Genomic DNA, 26,661 nt, shown 5'->3' with positions numbered 1-26,661 from the left:
TGGAAAAGAAGAGAATACATTCAATCCGGTGGCAGAAAAGAAATGGGATTGGGAAAGAAGTGCAATACTGTTCAATCTGGTGACAGAAAAGAAATGGGATTGGGAGAGAAGAGTCCTACGCATTTCCGATTTCCGAGCGAACACCGGTTACCGGCATACTGTTCAATCCGGTGACAGAAAAGAAATGGGATTGGTGGCAGAAAAGAAATGGGATTGGGAAAGAAGTGCAATACTATTCAATGTGGTAACAGAAAAAAATGGGATTGGGAAAGAAGAGCATATTGCTCAATCCGTTGGCAGAAAAGAAATGGGATTGGGAAAGAAGTGCAATACTGTTCAATCTGATAACAGAAAAAAATGGGATTGGGAAAGAAGAGCATATTGCTCAGTCTGGTGGCAGAAAAGAAATGGGATTGGGAGAGAAGTGCAATACTGTTCTATCCGATGACAGAAAAGAAATGGGATTGTGAGAGCAATACTGTTCAATCCGATGGCAGAAAAGAAATGGGATTGGGAAAGAAGAGCATATTGCTCAGTCCGGTGGCAGAAAAGAAATGGGATTGGGAGAGAAGAGTCCTACGTATTTCCGATTTCCGAACGAACACCGGCTACCGGCATACTGCTGAATCCGGTGACAGAAAAGAAATGGGATTGGGAAAGAAGAGAATACATTCAATCCGGTGGCAGAAAAGAAATGGGATTGGGAAAGAAGTGCAATACTGTTCAATCTGGTGACAGAAAAGAAATGGGATTGGGAGAGAAGAGTCCTACGCATTTCCGATTTCCGAGCGAACACCGGCTACCGGCATACTGTTCAATCCGGTGACAGAAAAGAAATGGGATTGGTGGCAGAAAAGAAATGGTATTGGGAAAGAAGTGCAATAATATTCAATGTGGTAACAGAAAAAAATGGGATTGGGAAAGAAGAGCATATTGCTCAATCCGTTGGCAGAAAAGAAATGGGATTGGGAGAAAAGAGCCCTACGACTAAATGGATTTCCGAGCTGACACCGGCTACCGGCATACTGCTCAATCTGGTGGCAGAGAAGAAATGGAATTGGAGGAGCAATACTATTCAATCCGGTGACAGCAAAGAAATGGGATTGAGGAAGAAGAGAATACTTTCAATCCTGTTGGGAGAGCAATCTGGTAACAGAAAAGAAATGGGATTGGTCAATCTGGTGGCAGAAAAAAATGGATTTGGGAAAGAAGAGAATACTTCCGATCCGGTGGCAGAAAAGAAATAGGATTGGAAAAGAAGTGCAATACTGTTCAATCTGATAACAGAAAAGAAATGGGATTGGGAGAGAAGTGCAATACTGTTCAATCTGGTGATAGAAAGGAAATGGAATTGGGAGAGAAGAGCATACTGTTCTATCCGGTGACAGAATTGGGATTGTGAGAGCAATACTGTTCAATCTGTTGGCAGAAAAGAAATGGGATTGGGAAAGTAGCTCAATATGGTGGCAGAAAATAAATGGGATTGGGAAAGAAGAGCATACTGCTCAGTCCGGTGGTAGAAAAGAATTGGGATTGGGAGAGAAGAGCCCTACGCAATTACAACTAAATGGATTTCCGAGCGGACACCGTCTATCGGCATACTGTTCAATCTGGTGGCAGAAAAGAAATGGAATTGGGAGAGCAATACTGTTCAATCCGGTGACAGAAAAGAAATGGGATTGGGAAAGGAGAGAATACTTTCAATCCCGTTGTAGAAAATAAATGGGATTGGGAGAGAAGAGCAATACTGTTTAATCCGATGGCAGAAAAGAAGTGGGATTGAGAGAGCAATACTTTTCAATCTGGTGACAGAAGGGAAATGGATTTGGAAAAGAAGAGAATAAGTTTAAGAGAGAAGAGCATACTGTTCAATCTGGTGACAGAAGGGAAATGGATTTGGGAAAGAAGAGAATACTTTTACTGAAGAAATACTTGAACAACTGACAACTTCCACCAATAGTTATATGGGTCTACCCCAAGGCTCATGTCTCAGCCCCCTTCTTTATAATTTTTATGTGACAGTTGTTTGGCAGAACAATATACGCTAAGACAGTTTCATTGACCCAATCATTGACCTTCAAGTACCTTGGTGTCTGGTTGAATTCAAAATGCACTTGGCATACCCACATTACGTATTTGAAGCAAAAATGTCAAAAGAGGGTCAATTTTCTCCGCTCGATTTGCGGCACGTGGGACAGTGGGGCCGTTCTGAAAAAAGACGCTCAAAAATCTTTTCTCGTCTTACCTTACATTTTAGAGCTTGGGTGTCTTCAGAAAAGTTATTCAGAATGTTGATTCGGATAATTTGTTGGTTTCATTTAAACTCTTACTAAGTTACAGTAAAAATTAAAAAAAAAAACTTTTTATACCTACGAGATAGTTGAGTTATGTCTTCAGCAACATTGTAGAACTATGAATTTCATGAAACTTTGCTGAGGATACATAATATCTATCTATCAGTCGTTCAGAGATATAACTGTTTTTCTGGGGAGACTATCTCAAAGCTAGTTTTTTAGCATAAGTTTAGCATAACTTCAAAAAAACTACTGAAAAATAACTCAAATTTGAGGTCTAATAGTGAGATAGAACTAGAAATTAATTTATAAATTAATATAATGCAAATAAAGTATGAAAGAAACAGAGTAAAATTGAGTAAATTGCGCTGTAAAAATAGGTATAAAAAGTGATGTTCCCGAGAGTTCCCGAGTTCGAAAAGCAGTTTGCCGAATACTTCAAACTCTGACGAACAAAATGACGTTTAGTATTGATGCACAAACGTGCACATTTTTGAAAAACTTAATGAATAAAAGTGCCATATTTTTGCTTTGTAACCACTGTACATGGCAATGGGGTCATTTAACACTAATAGTATCTTGACCAAAGTTATGTATTTTCATGTTATCAAAAACTTTGTGGAACATGTTGAGTTGATAAAATGTGATTTAGGCATAACTTAAGTTAAAAAACTAGTTTTGAGATAGTCTCCCCAGAAAAACAGTTGTATCTCTGAAGGACTGATAAATAGATATTATATATTTTCAGTAAAGTTTCATGAAATTTTTAGTTCTACAATGTTGCTGAAGATATAACTCAACAATCTCGTAAGTATAAAAAGTTAGTTTTTTAATTTTTACTGTAACTTAGTAAGAGTTTAAATGAAACCGACAAATTATCCGAATCAATATTCTGAACAACTTTTCTGAAGACACCCAAGCTCTAAATTGTAAGGTAAGACGAGAAAAGATTTTTGACCGTCTTTTTTCGAACTGCCCCACTGTGCGTGGTGGGAAGCTCATCCGAGAGATCTCATAACGCTTTATAAAACAACTATGCTATCTATTCTGGAGTATGGCTCTTACTGCTTTCTCTCAGCAGCTAATAGTCCCCTTTTTTTTTTTTATCCCATTTATTTATTTAAGGCTCATTAGCATTTTAGCTGTAACAGAGCCGAATTTTAATCGTGTACATGTCACATGGTTATCATATCTATAATTAGCACATTACACAGTTGCCGTTCGCCAGTATTCCTTCTATACCATTACATATGGTACATTCACACAGTAGCCATTTAGGCGTAAGAGTATTCTTTCTGTTCTTCCATTATCCAGTTGGACCACCGGACAGCGGAGACAGTTGATTGATCATTGTTGAGTTATTTATAGAACAGCAGCCCGATGTGTCTTGCTGAGCAGCGCAGTTGTATGGATGAATCGATCTTATTTCGACCGTGGATCGATCTCCATCGCTGATGATTGTTGCGTGGACGTAGCTATTCTGTAGGAACACAAAGATGGTCAATGAGGGTCCTGAGTTTTGAACTCACGATCGATCGCTTACTAAGCGAACGCGCAACCAATGTGGCTACGGAGACCCCCAATAGTCCCCTTGTAAAATTGGAACGAATTCAATATCATTGTCTGCGTATAGCTCTCAGCTGTATGCACTCAACGCATAACATGAGTCTCGAGGTTCTGGTAGGAGTAACTCCCCTACAGAACCGATTCTGAGAACTTTCTCTCAGAATACTGGTGAAATGCGGAGTCACGAACACACTTGTGATTGAAAACTTTGAAAAAATTCTCCATCTAAATATACAATCTCAGTTTATGAGAATTTATCACCACTATATTTCGTCAGATATTTGTCTTCCACCGTTTACTCCAGACCGTGTCCACTTCACCATCAGCAGTTCCTCAATTGAATACGATCTGTCGATAAAACAAGCAATACTTGGGATTTCAGATCAGCTTTGACCAACTTTCATTCTCCGTATTTTTAACCAAAAGTACCAAAAAGTCAATTGCATGAAAACAGCGCCTTCCGGAACCTGCAGGAACCTTGTTCCGTTTATGTTGCAGAGCTGGCAGAAATCGACTTCGCATTGGGGATGATCTCCAACAAGCCTGTAGACCATTACTTCATTTTCTCGGGTAGTCTCAGTTCGCTTGAGGCTCTCCAGTCGGTGAAAACTAGTGGGTACCCATCTTATTTCCTCACAAAGGTGAGGCAGCAGATGAGTGCACTGATCGAAAGATTTTATAACATAACCTTTGTATGGGTCTTTGTACGGGTCCTAAAAACTAATAGCTCAATTCCTGGCAATGAGAAGGCGGACACTCTCGCAAAGGTCCTAACCTGACCTGTCCCGCAAAAATCGTTGACCCTCTAACCCAGAGTAAACCGCGAGTACTCGGTCGAAGCCTACTAAACATAGATTTAAGTTGAAATTTTGTATAAACAAATCTTGAATTAGCGGCTCCGCAAAGCTTATGCGATTGAGCCTTACAAATAAATGAATTGAAAAAAAAATAACAAGTTCAATTTTGACTGCGTCGCAAGTGTCGAGTTTCGTTGCAAATAAGCACCTTTTGCGGGAAGTTTTGATTCTCTTCTTCCATTATAAGAAAAGTGCAGCTGAAGCGCATCGGGTGCTGTGGAAGATTATGGTGACTCTGCCCCATCGCATAATTTTTTCAGGTTTTGATTTGTTTGCTTATTTGCACTATAGGCTGTAAGTACGTCACCTGTCACTATATATGAAAACAGAAAATACACTTTACAAATCTTATACATTTAGTTGGTTTCTCGAATACAATCTTAATCTTCTTCGAATTTCTTCTAATGTCATATTTACAGAACACGGGAATGGTTTGGACGATTTAAAAATGGTGATTTCAGTGTAATAGACAAAAAGCGTTTGGGACAACGTGGAAAGTAGAGATGTTACTCTATCAAGATCCGTGTCAAATGCAAACAGAGCTAACCAAATCATTGGTGGTAACTAGACAAGCTATTTCTAAGCGACTCAAAGTCGTGAGATAATCTAAAAACAAGGAAATTATGTTCATACGAATGCGGAATTTAAAGCGAAAGATGTCGAATGCCGAATTTATATGTCCGAAATGTTGCTTGAATGGCACAAAAGAAAGTATTTTTTGTATCGAACCGTTAACAGGGATTCACTATTTTTTGCCCCTCTAACCTCGAGTAAACCGCGAGTAATAGGTCGAAACCTACTAAACATAGATTTAAGTTAAAATTATGTACAAACAAATCTTGGATTAGCGGCTCCGCAAAGCTTATGCGATTGTGCCTTACAAATGCCACGGTGCCAAAATAATGATCTGTATTTGGTGGGATGGTGGATGTGATCCATTATGAGCTGCTAAAATCTGGTCAAACGATCAATGGAAACATCTATTAAGAGCTATTGCAACCAGACACGAGTCGATAATATTTCATCATGACAACGCTCGTCCTCATGTTGCTGTTCGAATTAAAAACTATTTGAAAAATACCGGATGTGAAATTCTGGTTCACCCGCCTCATAGCCCAGTCTTTATCCCTTTCGACTATCTATTTTTTCGATTGATGCAGAACGCTGGTTTCATTCATGACTTCAAAAGCGGAACGTTTCTTTCGCGACAGAATTCGTGAATTACCAAAAAAAAAAGAATGGGAAAAGCAGTGGCTAGCAATAACCAATACTTTGAATTATGTATTAATCCATTTAATTAAAACAAGAAAACGGAACGGATAAAGTTGCACACCCAATAATTATTAAAAAAAGATTTAAACGAAGAGTAAAGGCTCCTCGATGTATAATCCTTCATTGATAATCACTCCTTGTGTCATACCGACCATCTTGAAGCGCATATTTTACCCATGGACATCGATGCGGGATGCCACTGTATCGAAAAACATACCGTAATGGGAAGCTGAAAAGCTGAAATCCATAGATTCCAACGCATTAACAATTCATAAGCAGCTGAATTGGAAGCATCCGTCTACGGGTTTGTTTCAATTTTTAAATCCTTTTTCGTTCGTGTTTCAGCAAATATTTGCTGTTCATTCGACATCAGAGCCAATGTTGGCACAATGTCAACGGAATGGGTCGCAGTGAAAGTCAAAAATTGAAAGCCATTCACATTTGGACTATTTTGCCTGCCTCTGTCTGTGCATTTCTACCTATCCACTGCTTTCATAAGTCGCTTGGTAAATGCATGAAATGCTCTCCCCGAGGCCTAATGTATAATTTTTTGACGTAGAACTACGTCTTCCATAAAGGGTGTCAAATCAGAAAACAGGTCACGTTTTTATGAAATAAAGTTAACGTTAATAACTATTTTTGCCGCGAACGGATTTTGGCGATTTACATACTAAACGAATCGGAAATTCCGTAAGATTTGTTTAATATGCCATACAATAGAATCCCCTGGTTAGTAAATGGTTAAAATTCATGAAAACTTTAAGTGTTTCTATTTTCCCATACATTTGTTCTGTCCATTTGAGTGCTTTCCCGAACAGATAAGGAGCAACTTATCGACGACCAACGGAGGGAAAATTAAGGGAGGATTTAACGTCTCGTGAACAAAGGAAAAGAAGAAGAATGAAGGGGAATATTTGCCTAGAGTATAAACAGTGGATCTCGCTGAGGCAAACTTTCATTCGGCATCGGACTGTTGAGTAATCCAGTTCACTTTGCTTTCGCTGCGCTTCGATCTAAGATTGGACCAAACCAGTGGTAATCCAACTTAGATATCGTCGTGTGATTTTTTCTGTTCGTTTTTCGCGTTATTCGTATCGTGTGTTTTTTCTTTCAGCGTCATAAATTGGATGCTTCGCGTAGTGTGTGATGAGCAAGAAGAAGAGGAAGGCAGGCTCGAGCCCTGCAAAAAACGAACGCATTGCCAGGGGCAATAAAATTTCGAGGCAAGCGTCATCTAATGATGCACGCGATGTTGGTGCAGTGAAAAGCGCTCGCACTGAACCGAGCCTTCGCGAATGAGACACCGCACCGACCAACAGCGAAGTAGGCGATTTCGGCGCGTCGGTCGAAAATGTAAACGCCCAGGTAGCAACCAAAATCAAGCTCCCCCCGCTGGTGGAGAAGGCGGTCGCTCTTGACAAACTCATCAGCGAATTCGCATCGATGGGTGTTACAGCAGAGTACAAGCTGTGTGGCATAGTTCAGTCTTTTTCCAAGCAGTTAACATTGTTTATTTTCCGTCTTCATAAGGGCTTCGTTGGTACCTTTGAGAATGTATCAATGCATTAAACTGACGTTATGGCGAAGCAGACGTTAAGGTTGTGCACCAAAAAATTATTTGGGAATACCAAGCATCTTGAATGTCTTACTGGAATGTTATAAGTTATTTGGGTTCGCGTGCCAGTCGCAAAACTGCCTTGAACTGGGATTGAATTTGCGCTAATATTGATCATAATGAATCATTGCTACTGTTTTCGAGGTTGTTATTAACAAAAAGAGTTTATTTCTCTTGTTTAGTCATCAAGAAAGTAAATGTTCTGGAATTTTGTATGTGATTAGGTTTTGCTTGCCAGTAGCAAAACTTCCTCCACTAAGGGTGACAGCTGCGCTTCTCTCGAGCATGAGAAAGTAATGCAACTTTTTTCGAGGCCAATAATATTAACAGAAGCGTTTCTTTTAAGAATAGCGCAAAATGATAAGTGTTTATATTCCTAGTAGTTTCAAGCCACCAACGTATGGCTCTGTATGCATGCTATGGCGAACGCTTGTTTGGCGCTTGGTTTACGTTATACGACGGTAATACTAAATAACATGTAGCATGATATTTGATACTTGCAAGTGTTGTCATTGTTGTTGTTTACATGCGGTGCCAAAGATATATTGATGTAGTTATGAGATATGGAATAATGGTGCTGGTGCAACATGTATATAATCGACTGTAGCCGAGTTTATGTCAATTTCGAAAAAGGCCACCGAAATAGCCTTCGAGGTAAATTTTCAATGCATTGACATGAAATAAATTGCGGAATACGATTGTTTTGCGAGGGCAAGAATGAATCATCAATCAATTATCGTCAACTGATTCTACAATGAAAAAATCATTTCAGAGATTATTCTACTAAGCAGTTGTTTCTGAAATTTCACAGCATTATAGGATAATATCCGAAGGTATAAACAAGCGACTTATATAAAATAACAGCGTAGTTCTACGTCAACAATGTGGTCGTATCTTGGACACAACCTCCTATAATTTTTTCGTTACCCGGTCCACACACACGATACATTTTGGTGATTGCATATGGCAATCCTATTCGACTTATTTGCCTCTGTCAGAGGGCGATGCTCGGGAGCAAAAGTTTTATTTTCACATACACAAAATTATTCAGGTGTAAAAATTCATCTCGTAGCGGCAAAGGCAAAGCAGTTTTTGGTGAAGCTTTCATCGTTGTCCCCGAATTTTTCAAGCAAAAATGATTGTGCATACCTTCGCATGAAAGCATTCCAGTTTCTCTCATATAAACATTTTCTAAACCCGTTACATGGACTGTGCGTTTTCGTGTTTCTGTGATATTATGAATTTTGTAATAACTGTAGTGGAGTGGTGCTTAAGAACCATTTGGTAGAAATATTGTGCAAGCGTAAAAGGTGTTAGTGATATTTCCCATTTGAATGTCGCGACTGGTAATCGGATTAAGACACCGTCTGTCATTACCATGTTGTACATCGACAGGTGCATAAATGTAGTGTGAATTCTGGAATAAACAGTGGTGGCCATCATGGAGGGCGATGTGATCTGCCTGGACTCGGACGATGAAGGAGAAAATGGTGAGTTGTAAATGAAAATTCAAAAATGTTTTCCGTTCACTATACTTTCCCACTTTACTATGGAATAGTCATCTACCTTCGAGTGCGGTTGAACTTTGCAATTTAGCTCTGACTATTCTACTTGGAATATCATCGCCGTTTTACATTCCTTTGTTTTAACATTCACGAGTTTTCTCGTTTTCGCGTTCCTTCTCTAGGGCCTTGTGTGAAATTAGCGGATAAAAGTTTTTGTTGCGTGCAGGTTTCTGTTCGTCAAAGAAATTTCCTCCGACTTGCACTGTGATCACGCGTATTCTAGAGCCTGCCACTCAGAATGCATTCAAGGCGTGTTATTTGGCATAGAAATCTCAACTAAGTACAAATGTAAATGCCGCAAGTAATACTACGTTGAGACGACGAAGTTCCTCTAGGAACGTTAGTGCCATTGAAGAAGGTTTCTGTCCAACGTCTTACTGGATTTCATGAATGAGGAATTATTTTAATTGAAATAAAATGATTGTTTATCAAGCAACATCTTTCACAATCATGCTCATTAGATAGAGAATTGAATCATTCATCTTTCCACATAATTCATTCTTGACCGTGACAGAGAAAAGGAAAATATACAGAATTTTGAAAATCAATAAAAGTTTTTCGAATAGAGTTATCGAAGTTTTTCACTAGAGAAGTATTTTACTAATCTTCCAGCCACACCTTTATTAATCGGAAAAGGGTCTGAGAAAAGTTATAGGACATGTTGTATGGAAGGAATTAATTAATTTAAAGAAAATTGGAAGAAGCTATTTGAAAGGACCCAAAACACATTCTCGAGATAGTACTTATTCGATATAGAATATTTTTATCTACCTTTAGCAAAATTTCCATTGGTCGGAAAAGGGTCTAAGAAAAGTTATAGCTCAAAACCTAAATAACTTGTATGAGGGAAATTTATAAATTAATTGATTTTAAAACTAAAGGAAATTTAAAAAAGTTATTTGAAAGGACCCAAAACACATTTTTGAGATAATACTCATTGGATAGAGAATACTTTTATCCATCTTCAGCCAAATTTTCGTTGACCGGAAAAGAGTCTGAGAAAAGTTATGGGCCAAAATGTAGGGTAAATGATCTTGGTTTGTCCGATTTAGGGTGTCTTCACGCAACTAGTGAATGCAAATCGATTTTTCTTCGTGAAAATCACATATAATCAATACGAGTTTGGGTTTGTTGGAAAGCCTCAAGTCTCTAGTTGCTAATACTAAGGCAACGAATATGATAAGGCGTTAAAATTATTTAAATTTTTATGTTTTTTAACGATTTTAACTCAAAGAGAAATTATGATCATGGATTGTCCACCTCTGATCATGATTTGTCTAAAAAATGATCATGGTTTGTCCGGTTTTAGAAATCACCATTTTTGAATGAAAAAATTCTAATTTTCAAATAGATGTTGCATTTATCATTGCTCGAGTTTACTGCCATCATATTGATCCATTCATAATTTAGGCTGTCTTCAGAATATTACCTTTTCTTAAGCATTTTAAGAGCGTTCATCTCAACACAATCAACACAGAAAAACTTTATTTCTGCTATGCGTGGAGGACACCATGTGCGTAAACGGTTGCCATGGAAATCATATGGACAAAACAACATTAGTGAATCGGACAACTCATAATCAGAATTGAGGTTATCGGAATGCGCTAAATACATGGTTTAGCTATGTAAATCTGATACAAATGGTGTGCAAGCATAATGTTTACAATATTTGTAAGTGTTACAATCAATAAAAGGTCTGAATACGTATCAAATAATCACCTGGTGATTGATTAAAAGTTAGCTAAAATGAGGCGCGCATTGACATCAATAGGAGGTGGATTTTATAATCATAATCATGAAAAAGACAATTTTATTTATATGTTTTGAAGCATTCGAATACATTATTTTACACAGGTACGTTGAATTAGAGCAGTCAAAAAAGTGAACAAACCATGATCATATTTTCGATTGGACAAACCAAATTCATTTACCTTATACAAGTTCTAGGAGGAAAACGAAAATGGTAAAAAAAAGAACTTTTTCACACTCGAAAAAAAATTGAAGGAACAGATTGCGAAGTCGAAATTTTTAGGCGATTTTTGAAATGCTTTAAAATTATGAAATATCATCGTATGTAGGTGGGATATAAATCACTTTAAAGCATAATTTACATGGATTTACACGGAATATTTTACAGAGAAATTTGTATCTCTGTACTTATTCAATATTTTCGTGCCGCATAGTTCTCGAAGTTTTCTGAAAAAAAAAACACAAATATCAGAAAACACATATGAACATATTTAAATATAAATAAAACAGTATTGAGTTTCAAAATTCTAGAAAAAAATCTAAATTTGGGAATATATATTTTCGACGTAGGACTTCCATTTCTATATTGGGGTGTAAATTCAAAAAAATTCTACACGTTATATACTTGTTGCTTTTTGATCAAAAAACTTGTTTCAATAACCTTAGAATTGCTTTCAAACCAGGCTATCGAAATCACCAACCGGTATATAAGCGAGCACCGCTCGGAAATCCACTCAGTTATAGTTGAACAGCGATTGAAGCATGTTGTCGCTGTTGTGGTGACAATAACTCCATTCATCATGAAAGCGCTGATGAACGGTGTCACCAATAGCATGTCTGTGCACCTTAGGCCTGAAGGAAATCCATCGGGAGAAGAGTGATGCAAAGGTGAGTTATGTGATGAATGAAAGGGCGACCAAGAGAGTACCAGCATCGAATATTGGTTACGTTTGATGCATCGGAGCAGTCGCCACACACACATACACGCGCGCAACTCTTTTTGTTTGGTGGTTATCGTCCACCAAACAAAAAATCCGGAAAGATGTTGTCGTTGCTTGAAAATTACATTCAAGCGAAAGAGTTTATTTTAATGTTTTCTGTTCATACACATTCAATATTGGATGCATAAAACCTTGTGCCTCCAACGTAACGCTTTCGTTTTCGAATTGCCCCAAATATTCATTTATTCATTCATTCAGAATGGATTCAGATTCAACTTCAAACAAATGATCACTTAATCAACGATAGTCCTGCGTCAACCTTGCGGTTATACCACAAATATAACCCACTTCCTGTTCTTGTATCGTGCAACATTGTTCAAATTCTGAAATAAAAATCACATATATTTATAAAAGGCGTAGGAACACATTTAAATACGAATTAGAGTAGCACTGGATCTCTAAATTATCAAAAAGAAAAAAAAATCAATATTTAAAGATTTTTTTTAGTACTTCAATTTTTTAGGAATTTATTTTTTGATTATATTTCTCGATATACATGGTATTTTAGATTAAACGCTCACGCAACAAATTTTAATAACTTCTACAAAAGTAAACCGATTTTTATTTTAAAAAAAATGGGTGGGTTATATCTATGATATAACCGCAAGGTTGACGTGGTACTATCATAGCTTAGCAATCACTTGTTTGTATTGAATAAATTCTTGATTGAATGAAACAATCTCCAAATTCAATTGAATTCAATATATTTGCTTTGTAAGTAAAATAATTTAACATGTAAGGTCCATTCATGCATTGTGATAGATTACGTTTTTCGTTACAAGTGACTTAATTGACAGTTCTTTCACCTTTGGTATGATGCCTAGGACAAAATATGCTAACGGAAGAATAATCAAACGATTATTTTATTTTAAATTTCCCTCTGAATTCGCATCTCTCAAATGTACATACTTCTCGAATACGAATTGCGAATTTGCTTCAAACCCGAAAGTTCATTCGCCTCTAGTGTCTGCACGATTTTTCCAGGTTCCTAAGTTTAGAAGTCCGTGTTAGGGAAACATATTCTAGTCTGCACATAGGCAAGCGAGTACAAAAGTACTCGCAGTTTGCATTTATTTGCAAAGCCGATTTCCCCAGAAACCTTGGATTTGAAGTATGTGTTAGGCAAACACATTTCAGTCGAAACAAAAATGATACCGACTTGCATGTATTTGCAATGCCGATTTCCCCAGACACCTTGATTCTGAAGTCTAAATTAGGGAAACACATTTCAGTCGGAACAAAAATACTCCCCTGCACCTGCATGAATTTTCCAATTTCTCCAGACACATTAATTCTGAAGTCTGTGTTAGCCGGAACAAAAATGCCCCCGATTTGCATTAATTTGCAATGCCGATTTCCTTCAGGCACCTTGGTTTTGAAATCTCTGTTAGGGAACACATTTCGGTGAAAACAAAAGCCCCCCTGCTTTAATGTATTTGCAATGTCGATTTCCCCTAGGCTGCTTAGTTTTGATGGCTGTGTTGGGGAAACCGTAAATCGGGCCAATCGAAACGAGGCAGTTAGGGCAGTTAGTTTAGATAACGCTTAACATTTTACAGTTATTCAATTGTTTATCTAATGAAAAATAACATTTTATTAATTGCAATAGACGCGTATAAATGTTCCCTATCAATTGATGCAAACATCTTTCCGATCCAGTAAGAAATGTTCGAGTTATAAGCATTCGGAATCTTTCATTTTTTCCTGCATGTTCTGTGTTTAGGTTTTCATTTTACCCCCCGTATATTCCGGTAAGACGTAGTCCCACGTCAACAAAAATAAAGCTTATTTTAGGACATTTTCGATGTAACCACCCCTTTATTCGATAACGCGTTTTAAACGGTGAACAAAATTTTTCATGCACAACTCTAATATTACGACTTCGATGCTGTTGAAAATCTGAGTTATTTCTTCTTTAAGTTTCTCCAAATTTTGTGGATTATTAACATAGCAACGGTTCTTCACGTTCCCCGTTCCCCCAGGAAGTAATCGACGACGAGAAATGTTGAAATTCTTACCATAAGAGGACAAAGTTTTATTAAGGCTTCGGTTGCTCGAGTAATACGATTTCACTATAAAATACACGTTCTTTGTAAATTGCACATCTTGACACTAAAAACCATCCGATCAGACTGAACGAGTAGCCGAATATTATCGTCCCGAAGTGGGGAATGCAGTGTTACCATCGACGGAGCGAAAAAAAAAATTTATAAGGAGCTATTCGATTTTTTTTGCGTGAGCGTTTAATCTGAAAGACCCTGTATCATAGTAAGATGCACTTTCAGTATTTTTTTCAAATTTTTATCTCGAAGTCATTGAGAATGGCGTGCTTAAAATTGAAAGGTACGTTTTTCACCATAGATTCTATGGTATTGAAAAAAAGTTTTCGAGATAGTACTCATTTGATAGAGAATATCTTTATTTACCTTTAGCCAAATTTCCATTGGTCGAAAAAGAGAATGTATGAGAAAATTTATTGGCCAAAACGTTTTCAAAACAACTTGTAAACGTTTTGGCCAATAAATTTTCTCATACATTCTCTTTTTCGACTAATGAAAATTTGGCTAAAGGTAAATAAAGATATTCTCTATCAAATGAGTACTATCTCGAAAAAATTTTCAATTAATATATTTCACCCTTACAAGTTGTACTGGTTTTGGCCTAAAACTTTTCTTATACCCTTTTTCGACCAATGAAAAGTTGGCTAAAGATAGATAAAAATATTCTCTATCGAATGAGTATTATCTCGAAAATGTGTTTTGGGCCCTTTCAAATAACTTTTTTCAAGTTTCTTCGAATTTATATATTTACTTCCTTCATATTCTATACGTTTTGGGCCATTACTTTTTTCAGACAACAAAAATTTGGCTGAAAATGGATAAAACTATTCTCTATCCAATGAATATTATTTCAAAAATGTGTTTTGGATCCTTTCAAATAAAATTTTTTAAAAATTTCTTTAAAATAATTAATTTCTTCCATATAACTTGGGCTATAACCTTCCATCCTTTTCCCTTTTCCTCTTTTCCGATTAATAAAATTGTGGCTGGATAGGTAAAATATTTCTCTATCGAATAACTTCGATAACTCTTTTCAAACAACTTTTTTTGATTTTCAAAACTTTGTATATTTTCCTATATTGACCCATGCTCACGTTTCAGTCTATAACTTTTCTCTGTCACGATCTAGAAAAAAATTAATTATGTGGAAAGACGAATGATTCAATTTTCTATCTAATGAGCATGATTTTGAATCTAACGAGCATGACTTGGTAAACAATCAATTTATTTCGACTGAAATTATTCATTAAATCCATCAAGACGTTGAACACAAACTTGCACGCAACAAAAACTTTTATCCGCTAACTCCACACAAGTCAAAACGTGCGGTCCCAGGCGTATGTCTGACATATTTCTTTCCGGTCCTTAATGGTTAACCCTTTCGCGTACGATTTAATTTTCGAAAGGGCGAACCAAATGCAAACGCTTTGATGGGTCACGCTTCGAATAATTTCACTTCTCTTCTGAGCGTCTTAGCGCTTTGTGATATGCAAGCGCACCACGAGAAAGACTCGATGTTGTACGTTTTGGCACAATCATTTCATATCGAATGAGACTCGATGTTGCACGTGAAAGGGTTAATTGAGATGGAAAGTTCCTTTCAGGGATGTTTACATAGTTGTGCTGAATTACGTTGAAGAGTTACGTTCGAGCAAAGCAGTGTGCTAATTATCGGGATAACGGGTAGTTTCCATTGACATAACTTCTCGCGAGCTTAGGATTGAGCAAAGTTCGTTAGTTGATTTTACTAAATATTAAAATTAGAAGTTCAGTTCCTTCCCTGATCTCATCGGAGAAGGACGTGTTTTTCTTTCGCTGCAGAAGTGGGTGTCTCATTGCCGGGCAAGGATAAAACACGGCGGTCGGTCTCCCTCGCGGGAGTGGCGCTTAAGCCGACCGCTTATCTGCGCAAAATCCCCGGTCGCGACGAACTCGCGCGCTTCCCCGGCGTCGCGGGTTACATTTGGCGCCCAACGTGGGGCCGGGGAAGCGCGCGAGTTCGTCGCGACCGGGGATTTTGCGCAGATAAGCGGTCGGCTTAAGCGCCACTCCCGCGAGGGAGACCGACCGCCGTGTTTTATCCTTGCCCGGCAATGAGACACCCACTGAGGGCGGGTTTGTCCTTTTTCTCACAAACCCGGTTATTTCCGCGACTCTTCTGCGCTAAGAAGGACCCGCGACACCGTTTGTCCGCGTTCCACAATTCAGGCAACAGAGGCAATGTGAGAAAAAGGACAAACCCGCCCTCAGTGGGTGTCTCATTGCCGGGCAAGGATAAAACACGGCGGTCGGTCTCCCTCGCGGGAGTGGCGCTTAAGCCGACCGCTTATCTGCGCAAAATCCCCGGTCGCGACGAACTCGCGCGCTTCCCCGGCGTCGCGGGTTACATTTGGCGCCCAACGTGGTTTTTGGCACGACATTTACGGTCATTGGAATAATAATTTTGGGAAATTTATTTGGAAAATTATATAAATTTTTCCAGGTATTCGGAATAATTAGTTTTTGGTGGAAATAATTATTTTTGGCAGTATATAAATTTAGTATTTTTCTGAATAATATTGACAGTCTCTAGTTTATTTTTCATTAGGATTTCTTTTAACGATTTTTACAATTTTGCATAATTTATGAAATAAAATTTTCAGAAAATATATATATCGTGTACAATATATCGCACTTTCAAGCTGTTTTTTCTAGCAAAATCCTCGTCTGCCATTCAAACAGTCATCCTCGTCTTTTCTTAAAAACGATATTGGGCAAATTTTAGGTCGTTCTTCCTATGTTTTTTTTTCTTTCGAGTGTTTTTCAGCAGATTTATTTCTTTTTGGATTTATTTATCTCACTGTATTTCTGGCACATTTTGAAGATTTAAATTACCCGTCATCTATCAGCTACATCACTGTCACCCTGCAATAAATTAGTCGAATATTAGTGGTATTACTGAACTTGTTAAAATGGAGTTTCCATGTACTGAGCATCTGAGCTTGGAGGAAACTGATTATGAACTGCGCATACGGAATCAACTCGGAGAAAATATTGTTGGTTTGGATCTTTTAGGGAAGCAACGGCGTTTGAGAAAGTTATTCAAATCAGATGCGAAGTCAGGACGCAAGTACAGCTCGTCCATTAATATTCGAGACGAACTTAATGTTCTGGAAAAAAATGTGGCGGCGATTGGAAGGGAAGTTAAGCAAAAAGGGTTTGAGTCGAACCATAAATCAAAGTTATTGCATTATTTGTATAGAACAGAAAGATGTACGGTTAACGATGAAGGGGAACAGCTGCTGAAAGATGGAGTGCTGCGTTGTTTAGGTAAAATGATTAAAGAATATGACGCAGATAAATTATCAGATGAAGCGAAAAATGATTGTACGAACGTCAATGCGAAGATAGATGCGGAGTGTCCAGTAGATTTCGTTCCGCAAGAGACGGAAACAGAACAGCAAGAAATCAATGTGCTACAGGAAATAGCACAACTGCGTGGAAAGGTAGAATATTTGGAGAGAACACTTAGCGATCTTATGTCGAGACTAGCAATCAAGGAGACGACTAACCAAATTAGTATACCTATACATAATGTTGAGGGAAACACATCTAATGAAAATGTAGAAAGCGATTCAGAAGATAACGAGTTAGATTCGGGTCAAAATAGATTTTCTCAACAACAAAATGAAAGTAGGAGAAATGCAAACGGGGATGATTCAGAATTATCAGTAAATTTACAACCTTCCAGCATAAATAGCTCTAGGCAACGAAGGAGGAAAGAACGACACAGTGGTGAGCTAGATAGGAGAGATTACATAAGTGAGCGAATCGGAAAATGGCGAATGAAGTTCACAGGCCAACCTAGAACTCTAAGCGTTGAGAATTTCTTATATAAATTGGAGAAGATAGCTTATAGAGAAGACGTTTCTGCTAAGGATATTCTGAAAAGAATTCATGTACTGTTGGATGGATCAGCGCTAGAATGGTTCTTCACGTACGTAGACGAGTTGAATGATTGGGATTCATTTGAACGTCGGATTAGGAATCGTTTCGGTAACCCTAATTACGATCAAGCAATCCGTCAGAATATATTCGACCGAAAGCAGCGTCGAGATGAAACATTCGTTGCATTTGTGGAGGGAATTGAACAGCTCAATAAAATGCTGTCAAAACCACTTTCAAAGCGACGAAAATTCGAAATTATTTTCGATAATATGAGACAACATTATCGTTCAAGGATCTCTATTATTGATGTGAATGATCTGGACCATTTGATGGACCTGAATTATCGAATCGATGCAACTGATTCTGCCCTCCAAAAGGCATGGGAAAGTTCCACTCTAAAACCAATCCATTGCATTGAGACGATGGAAAGCAGAAATGAAGAAGCCAATTGGATAGTAGATAGAAGAAGAACGAGAAATTCTAGTACCACAAAGACCTGTTGGAATTGTCAACAACAGGGGCATTGTTGGAGGAACTGTAATGAACGGAAATTAATTTTCTGTTATGGTTGCGGAAATATGGGCAGAACGACACGAAGCTGTGAACGTTGTACTGTTCATAATAGAAATGAGAGAAATCTGGACAATAATGTGTTGACACAAGGCAGAAGACGTGATAGATAGGCATCCTTCTTTGTTCGCCTCTCCATAATCCTTCTTCCTATGTGTATATTCGTGTGTATATGTTTGTTGTTCAAGCTATGTACCTTTCATGAAGGAACTAATAACAAAAAACACACCTATGTGGAAAGTCCTACGTCGAATTCCATCGATTGAGGAATCGTTGATTCTTTGGAAGATTGCTTGAAGTCTGAGTTGAGAGCTCACAATGATCCGGGAAAAGTAGCAAAGTTCACGAAGAAAATGAACGAGTCGGAGCTATGACCTGTGCAAAGTAGCAGTCATGGGACCGTGAAGCGTAAAGCGAGCACTGATGATGACTTTCGAAATTATCAGTAGTGGACTTTGTGAAGAAACGAAGAGTAGAGCGCCTCAGCACTAGAGAGCAGTCCGAAGAAGAAGAGACTTGATAAACCTCTCGATTGGTTGATTCCGTAGAATCAAGTTTTTTTTTAAAGCTATGTATCCGAAGTGACGACTAACGGGAATCCCAACGAAAAGACCAGACAAGAGTTCCACCTTCGGAACCGAGTCAAGTGGAAGACGCGACTCGGGTTGTAAATACTTGTATAAATTAGTAGTAGATTAGTTTATTAGTTTTTCCTAGTTCCCTAACCCTTATTTTCTAGTATTAGTCTTATATCTAGTTAGGTTAGTTAGTTAATTTATTTAAAAATATAGTCACTCACGTTTTTTCTTTGTTTATAGTCTATTTTGTTTTGCTTTTGTTTTTTTTTTTCATAGTGTTATTTATTCCAGTAGTCCATTATTTTGTCCTTTTTTTCGAAGAAATTCCGATATGTTTATATTTTTCGTTACTTCAGTTCCTAGAATAAGATAAAAAAATTAATATATATTTAAATCTTATTGTTTACTTGTAATAATTATCGTTGTGGTTCTTGTTATCATTGTCGTCGCTGTATACTCCAGCTCGTATTCTGATTCCCGTCCAGGTTTTTTCTAGAGTATCATCAGTGTCCCATCCTTTAAAATAGTCCAGTCCCGGAAACGATGTTGTCAGGTTCCATTTGGATCCTTTTCCCGTCCGTGGTTTCCTCGTATTTCACCTGCGTCCAGATCCAATGATTCCCATGTTTTGGTCTGTGTTTCCAACTATTGTTCTCAGCTGCTGCCATCCTTTCCCGTCTTCCATTTGTTTTCTTGATTGCTTCAATTACGGTCCTGTTTTCTCCTGTTGTGTGTTCCCAAGAATGGTCCTGTCGTGTTCCAGAATCCTCTGTCCTCATAATCCTCGTCCTTTGTCGGTCGTTGTCTTGATCGGTTTCCCCAGCAACATGTCCATCCAATCGGTGATGCTGCTCCCCTTGTCGAACCTAATCTGGGGAAGAAAGAGAAGAAAAAAGCTTTACATCTAATAATTGGAACGACTTACCATTTACACTTTCCTTTTTCCGTCCATATCGTTCCACAAAGTTTTTTTTTCCCCTTATACACGGAATCGTCCGTGTAAGAATTAAAATAAAAATTAAATTACACTGCCCTGACAAACCTTCGCACCGGTTTGTTTACTTCTCAAACACTGTTTGGTTGGCAATAGCGTGAGTGAATGGTGTGAGTGTATTGGGGAGAATGAGTGTACATCGCTTGTAAGCGAGGGGTGCGTGAATGTTTGATTGGTTGAATATTTAGTTTTGTTTTGTAATTTTGTTAGGAAAAAGGTCATCTAATCGTTGGTAGCATGCCAACGATTGAGAATGACGAACTTTAAGATCTTTCTTCTGATGGGAGCAGGAAATCTTTGGATCCTTCCAGAGTAGTTTCCATATCCGAAGAAATTTCGGGCAAATTTAAGATGGATATTGTTTTCATTCCTTTTTACTTGGATAAAGTTCTGAGGTCGGAATGAACAATATTCATCGAGTTATTTTTTCGACGTAGGTCGATAGTACGTTCTTTTTTACATCTCCAGAAATACTTCTATTTATGAGAAGTGGAGGATGTAAAGATTTTAGTTATAGTTTTGAGTAATTTCGAGTATATTTTTTCTTCATTTTGTGTAAATAGGATTGTCAACTAAATAGTAGCTCTGGAAGGTCAGATCGATTGATGTTTTTTTTTTCTCGAGTTTTTTCTTGTCTCTCAGTTCAGTAGTTTTCGGTTAGTTAGTTCTCTATAATACCAGTAATTTTTGATGGGCGTTTAGAGTTAACCTTTGTAGGGTTTCACATGACATTTCGCTGGAGACCGGAGCTGCAAAGCGTTGATGGTCAGTTACAGACAGATCAATTGATCTGATACTGGAAATAGAGGATGAGTCAATTCAGTTTGACGATGACCACATATGACCCCGAAAATGTTACTAAACAATTCTGCGAAGGGAGACTCTATTTTCGCCTTCGAAAATTTGATTGGTGCAGGCCAATCAAATTTTCGAAAATTAAGCAGGGAATGATGTAGCACGGTACTGATTTCGACTTTTGGAAGCCCCTCGTTTCGTTATTTTGAATTTCAGATCCAACACAATCTCTCCTGTGTGGATCTGGGATTCTCTCTTCTTTCTATGTATTGGATGTTTGGCAACGCGAGTGCCGCTCCCGATTTTAGATTTGAGCAACTAGCCAAAATGGGTGCTGGATGTGACTGGGCGGCTGTTTTAGCCAAGACACCCACCTACCAACACTCCGAAAGACTCATGCTTTCCTTTTTTTTGCTATTTTTTCATTTGGATATTTCCCCCAAATGGCAGAGTCTTTCGGCGGGGTTTTCTTGTTCTTCAAATTTCAAAACCCGGCGAGCGCTTCGACTTGAACTCTGCTCGGGAGGTTAAAGGGTATCGCCCGCGAATGCTTGAATGCGCGACCAATGAAAGCGCAGGGGAATTTCGGTATGAATACAAAATAGTTAACATCGTTAACTATTACGTAATTCCGGTTCCAATGAATGTCTCGCTGATCTGAGGATCTTGAGATATGCTTGCCATTCCGACTTCGAAAGTGAAAAAGGCAGGAGCGGATTAGTTTGTTCTGGTGTCGCGAGTTGAAATCCGAAGGTAGATTTTGGTGAAAGGCTACATGTGCTAGTCAGTATGATAAAGTTTCATTTTGTGATTTTTTTTATTTTCATATTTAGAATAGTGATTAAATTTAGTCCAGTAGTTGTTTTCCGTGAATTTAACTCTCCGCTTGTGTCCCCATTGAGCGGAACTGAAGGTAAGCTTCGGCATGTGACATGTGGCTAGCATTAATTTTAATTGTGGCCTGTGTGTGGTGTTCTTTTGACTGTCGTGTGTAGGAAAAAGCCGCTTCTGACCCACGATCGGAGATTGGATTTCCGCCACCTTGTCCGTCAATTCTAGTGGCCGCGCGGAGCGCAAACCATCACTCGCGCATCCAGGGAAGGCGCATCACGACACATCTACGAGTCGAACGCGCACTCAACGCCTACGGACTTACCATTCATCGCCTGGCGTGGAACGGCGATAAGGTAGATTCTCCACGTAAAACCTAGGTAGTGTGAGTAGAAAACTATTTTTACCCTAAAATAACATGCGCATGTAGGGTTAAAAGAACCAAAGAATAAAACCACACACAACTAACAACGCCACACAACAATGCCACATGCAATCGAAGCGTAGAGATTTACCGACGGCGCGCTTATGCTGATCGCTATTAATAAAGGGTTACACAAGATGCGAAATTAGGCTTTGTAGAATAATCGCTGGACTTGAATCAATGGGTCCGATGTTCGAATCCCGTAATAGTTAAATAAAATTGTTCATGTAGTTATTATTTTTCGTTAATTGGAAGTTTCGAAGTAAATGTTGTAAATATAATTAAAACTTGTGGGATAATATGTTGAGTTAGCTGAATGAATGTTGTGTGATAACCAATAATTAGATGTAGACGGAAGTTTTGTGCATTTACTGGCTAGCGGTGTAGCCTAAAAACCCGAATAAATTTCAGATAGGTCACGAGCCCAGGGTTGGGGCTCCTCTTCTGTTGTGGACAACTTTTCAACCCCCGCACCTCGTCCTCTGAAACTTCAAGGTGGGTGGGTTTGGCATCATTGCGTAGGTCCAATGATGAGAATTTTGGCATAAACGGTGTTCATTGGAAACAACCGTATTGCCTCTGTTGCCTGAATTGTGGAACGCGGACAAACGGTGTCGCGGGTCCTTCTTAGCGCAGAAGAGTCGCGGAAATAACCGGGTTTGTGAGAAAAAGGACAAACCCGCCCTCAGTGGGTGTCTCATTGCCGGGCAAGGATAAAACACGGCGGTCGGTCTCCCTCGCGGGAGTGGCGCTTAAGCCGACCGCTTATCTGCGCAAAATCCCCGGTCGCGACGAACTCGCGCGCTTCCCCGGCGTCGCGGGTTACAGTGGAAAGGAAGTATCAAGTTTTTTTCTATTACTATTTTGCTACCTATTTTTTAAAAATAGTGTTTTTACAGGTATACATACTCACCAGTACTCAGGATCTAAACAGAGCACCCATCGACTACCTGGACTAACATCGTCACCGGCTTGCCAGCTTGTTGGAGTTACTCTTCGAAAACTAAGCTAAGTGGGCTAAGTTCTGCTTTTTGCTACCCTTTTTTTTGCTTTTCCTTCCTGTTGTTATCGTTCTCATTAACAAGAAATTAATTTCTTGCTTACACAATGGAAGTGGATGTTACTAAACCCCACAGTCCCCCTGCCCCTCTCATTCCTAATAATGAATCAACTACCCCGGGGAACCCCGATCCATCATCAAAAATAGCCCATCGGATTAAGTCCTATCCTGAAGATTCCGATGGACCTTACCATGTTTTTTTCGCCCCCGTCAGAAAGCTCTGCAAATTTTGACAATAGCCAGAGAACTCAAAAAGAATTTCAGCACGGTCGATTCGATAAAGCTAATTAGACAGAACAAGCTTCGCGTGGTTGTCAAAGACCGAAAGCAAGCCACTGAGATTACGCAATGCAAACTTTTTACGGAGGAATATTTTGTTTATATTCCTTCCAAAGACGTTGAAATTGATGGTGTCATTACCGACCCTAGTCTAACGTGTGATGAAATATTACGCGAAGGAAAAGGTCGATTCAAGAATGCCAATATTGATCATCTGAAGATACTTGCTTGCAAGAAATTGCATTCGGTATCTCATTCCGAAAAAGGGAAAGAGTACTTCGAATCAGGTTCGTTTCGAGTAACCTTTCCCGGAAAAGCTCTTCCACAATTTGTGGAAATTGAAAAGGTTTTGAAATGCAAGCAATTGGGGCATACAGACTCCCACTGCAGCAACAAGATACGTTGTGCAAAATGTGGGGGGATGCATGAGGATAAATCATGCTCTGAGGATGCCGATAGCTGCATTTTTTGCAAAAGAGAAATTCACGATCTTTCTGCGTGTCCAGCGTTTAAATCGCGGGAGGCAAAAGTTAAGAACTCTCTCAAACAACGATCCAAGACGACTTATGCTGAAATGCTCAAAAGGGCTGTGGCAAAAGATACCCCTAATCCTGGAGCACAAGAGAACCCTTATGCAATTCTGCCAACCGATGATTGTGAAAATTTTACTTCCATTGAAGAAGCATGTCAATACCGGGAGGCTCACTAAAAAAGAAAAATTTCTGCTCCTCTTACTCCTCCGACTCCTCGTAAGAAGCAAGAAAACGTTAAACCAATTGAGAAATCCTCTGGAAATGATAAAACTCCAAAACAAACACCTCCAAAGCAAACACCTCCTGGTTTTACTTCCCCGAGAACACAAAAGACGAGATCACTCCGTCCGAGTCTTCCAAAGCTGGGTTATTTTCCCTTCCATGTATTGCGAGTCACATTCTAGATGCTTTAAACATTCCCGAGCCCCTCAAAAGTATTATCGTTAGTTTGGTTCCTGCATTGTTTGCATTCTTGACAGAAAAAATGGCCCCTCCTTGCAACCATTTTCTCTCTCGATGCCTAATTGTTCTATAAGCGATATAGATACAATTAAAGTTATTCGATGGAACTGCAGAAGTATTAAATCCAAAATCGAATCGTTAAAATGTTTAGTCAACAATATAAATTCTGACGTATTTGCTCTTTGTTAAACATGGCTTACCCCTGATGAGGACTTGAATTTTCATGATTTTAACATTATCCGTTTAGATTGAAGAGACTCACACGGTGGCGTTCTTTTGGGGATCAAAAAATGCCATTCCTTCTATAAAATCCCATTACCATCGCTTTTAGGAATCGAGGTAGTTGCTTGTCAAACCACAATATGGGGAAAAGACCTATGCATTGTGTGAAGCACTGTACAGGTTCCTCAATGTAGTCGGTATAAACCTACAGTGAAATCACCCGACACAGGGAATAAAAATTGAGTATGACTTACCGGCTCGACAGTTGTCTGTTGTGAGAGGAAATGATGCCCAATGTATGGCTAACTAGTGTTGCCAGTATATAATATCAACATCACTGTTATACTGTCAACTGCGAGGGATAGGACGTTGTGTCTTTCACGCACCTCACACATTGCTTCTGTATATATTCCTCCCAGAGTTGGAATTTCACGCAACCAACTCGATGGAATTATCGAGATTTTACCTGAACCCAAGTTATTCTTGGGTGATTTCAATTCACATGGTGTGGCCTGGGGGGCACTCTATGATGATAACCGTTCTTCAATCATCTACGATCTATGCGATAATTTCAATTTATCAATTTTGAACACTTGCGAAGCTACAAGAGTACCCAAACCCCCTGCAAGAGAAAGTACACTAGACTTGTCACTCTGTTCGTCCACTTTATCGTTAGATTGTATGTGGGAAGTAATCCAAGATCCTCACGGTAGCGATCACTTACCAATCCTTGTTTCTATTGCCAATGAGATGTGCCCACAGAAATTGGTCGAAGTTGTATACGATCTTAACCATAATATTGACTGGGAGAAGTTTGCTAGTATTATATCAGAGAGCATCAATTCGACTCCTGAACTTCCACCTCTCGAAGAATATGATTCAATTGCTAGTTTGATTTAACAAACTGCCATTCAAGTTCAAACGAAACGTTTCCCCGGTGCAAAACTTCGCCGACGCCCTGGTGCTCCTTGGTGGGACAAAGAGTGCTCGAATGCTTATTTCAATAAATCCTCTGCTTTCAAAAATTTTCGCAAAAATGGCTCAATGGAAAATTTTGATAAGTATGAACTTTTGGAGACCAAATTCAAAAATCTTATTGGAGCGAAAAAACGCAGTTACTGGCGACGATATGTCAATGGTTTGTCAAGGGAAACATCTATGAGTACCCTATAGAACACAGCCAGGTGTTTGCGAAACAAAAACCATACAAACGAAAACAAAGAGTATTCCGACCGATGGATTCTTGATTTTGCCAAAAAAGTATGTCCAGATTTTGTCCCTGCAGAAGACATATCTCGTAATACATCGTCTTCCAATAGTAATAACGAGACATTGTTTTCTATGACTGAATTCTCACTTGCACTTCTTTCGTGCAATAATTCAGCTCCTGGTTCCGATGGAATCAAATTTAATCTTTTGAAGAACCTTCCAAACGTCGTTAAGAAACGTGTATTAAGGTTATTTAATAAGTTTATTGAGCAAAATATTGTCCCTATCGAGTGGAGACAAGTGAGAGTAATAGCCATTCAAAAACCAAATAAACCAGCTTCCCACCATAACTCATACAGACCAATAGCCATGCTATTTGCATCCGTAAATGATTGGAAAAAATGATACTACGACGTTTAGACGAATGGGTTGAAGAGTACAACTTTTTATCAGATACGCAGTTCGGTTTCCGCAAGGGCAAAGGGACAAATGATTGTCTCGCGTTACTTGCTTCTGAAATTCAGACGACCCTTGGTCATAAAAAACAGATGGCTTCTGTTTTCTTAGACATTAAAGGGGCGTTTGACTCAGTATCTATAAGAATTTTATCCGATAAACTTCACAACCATGGTTTTTCACCAATTTTAAACAACTTTTTGTTTAATCTGTTATCCGAAAAGCACATTCACTTTTCTCATGGAAATTGTGCCGTTTCTAGGACTAGCTACATAGGTCTCCCTTAAGGTTCTTGCTTAAGTCCTCTTCTGTATAATTTCTATATTGATGATATAGATGATC

The 26,661-nt window shown here is 38.7% G+C and overlaps 1 protein-coding gene and 1 long non-coding RNA gene across 3 annotated transcripts in view; both read left to right on the top strand.

The window, feature by feature from the left end:
* LOC129771308 (uncharacterized) overlaps window positions 1–26,661 on the top strand; it is a 267,638-nt gene that overhangs the window by 42,682 nt on the left and 198,295 nt on the right. The window contains exon 2 of one of the 2 annotated variants that reach the window (XM_055774828.1): window positions 8,656–9,094. The exons of the other annotated variant lie outside the window; for it this stretch is intronic. Within the exon in view, the coding sequence (XP_055630803.1) occupies window positions 9,046–9,094 (49 nt within the window). The 5' untranslated portion in view covers window positions 8,656–9,045. The remainder of the gene's footprint in view (window positions 1–8,655; window positions 9,095–26,661) is intronic. 2 annotated transcript variants of the gene reach the window in all.
* LOC129771309 (uncharacterized) lies at window positions 20,032–22,877 on the top strand. The gene is made up of 3 exons (XR_008742332.1): window positions 20,032–21,596; window positions 21,677–21,756; window positions 21,839–22,877. It is a non-coding gene; the product is annotated as an uncharacterized LOC129771309 (long non-coding RNA).

The sequence above is a fragment of the Toxorhynchites rutilus genome, chromosome 2 (assembly GCF_029784135.1).
Source record: "Toxorhynchites rutilus septentrionalis strain SRP chromosome 2, ASM2978413v1, whole genome shotgun sequence".
Classification (NCBI taxonomy): Eukaryota; Metazoa; Arthropoda; class Insecta; order Diptera; family Culicidae; genus Toxorhynchites; species Toxorhynchites rutilus.
This window is presented reverse-complemented; position numbering and strand designations above follow the sequence as displayed.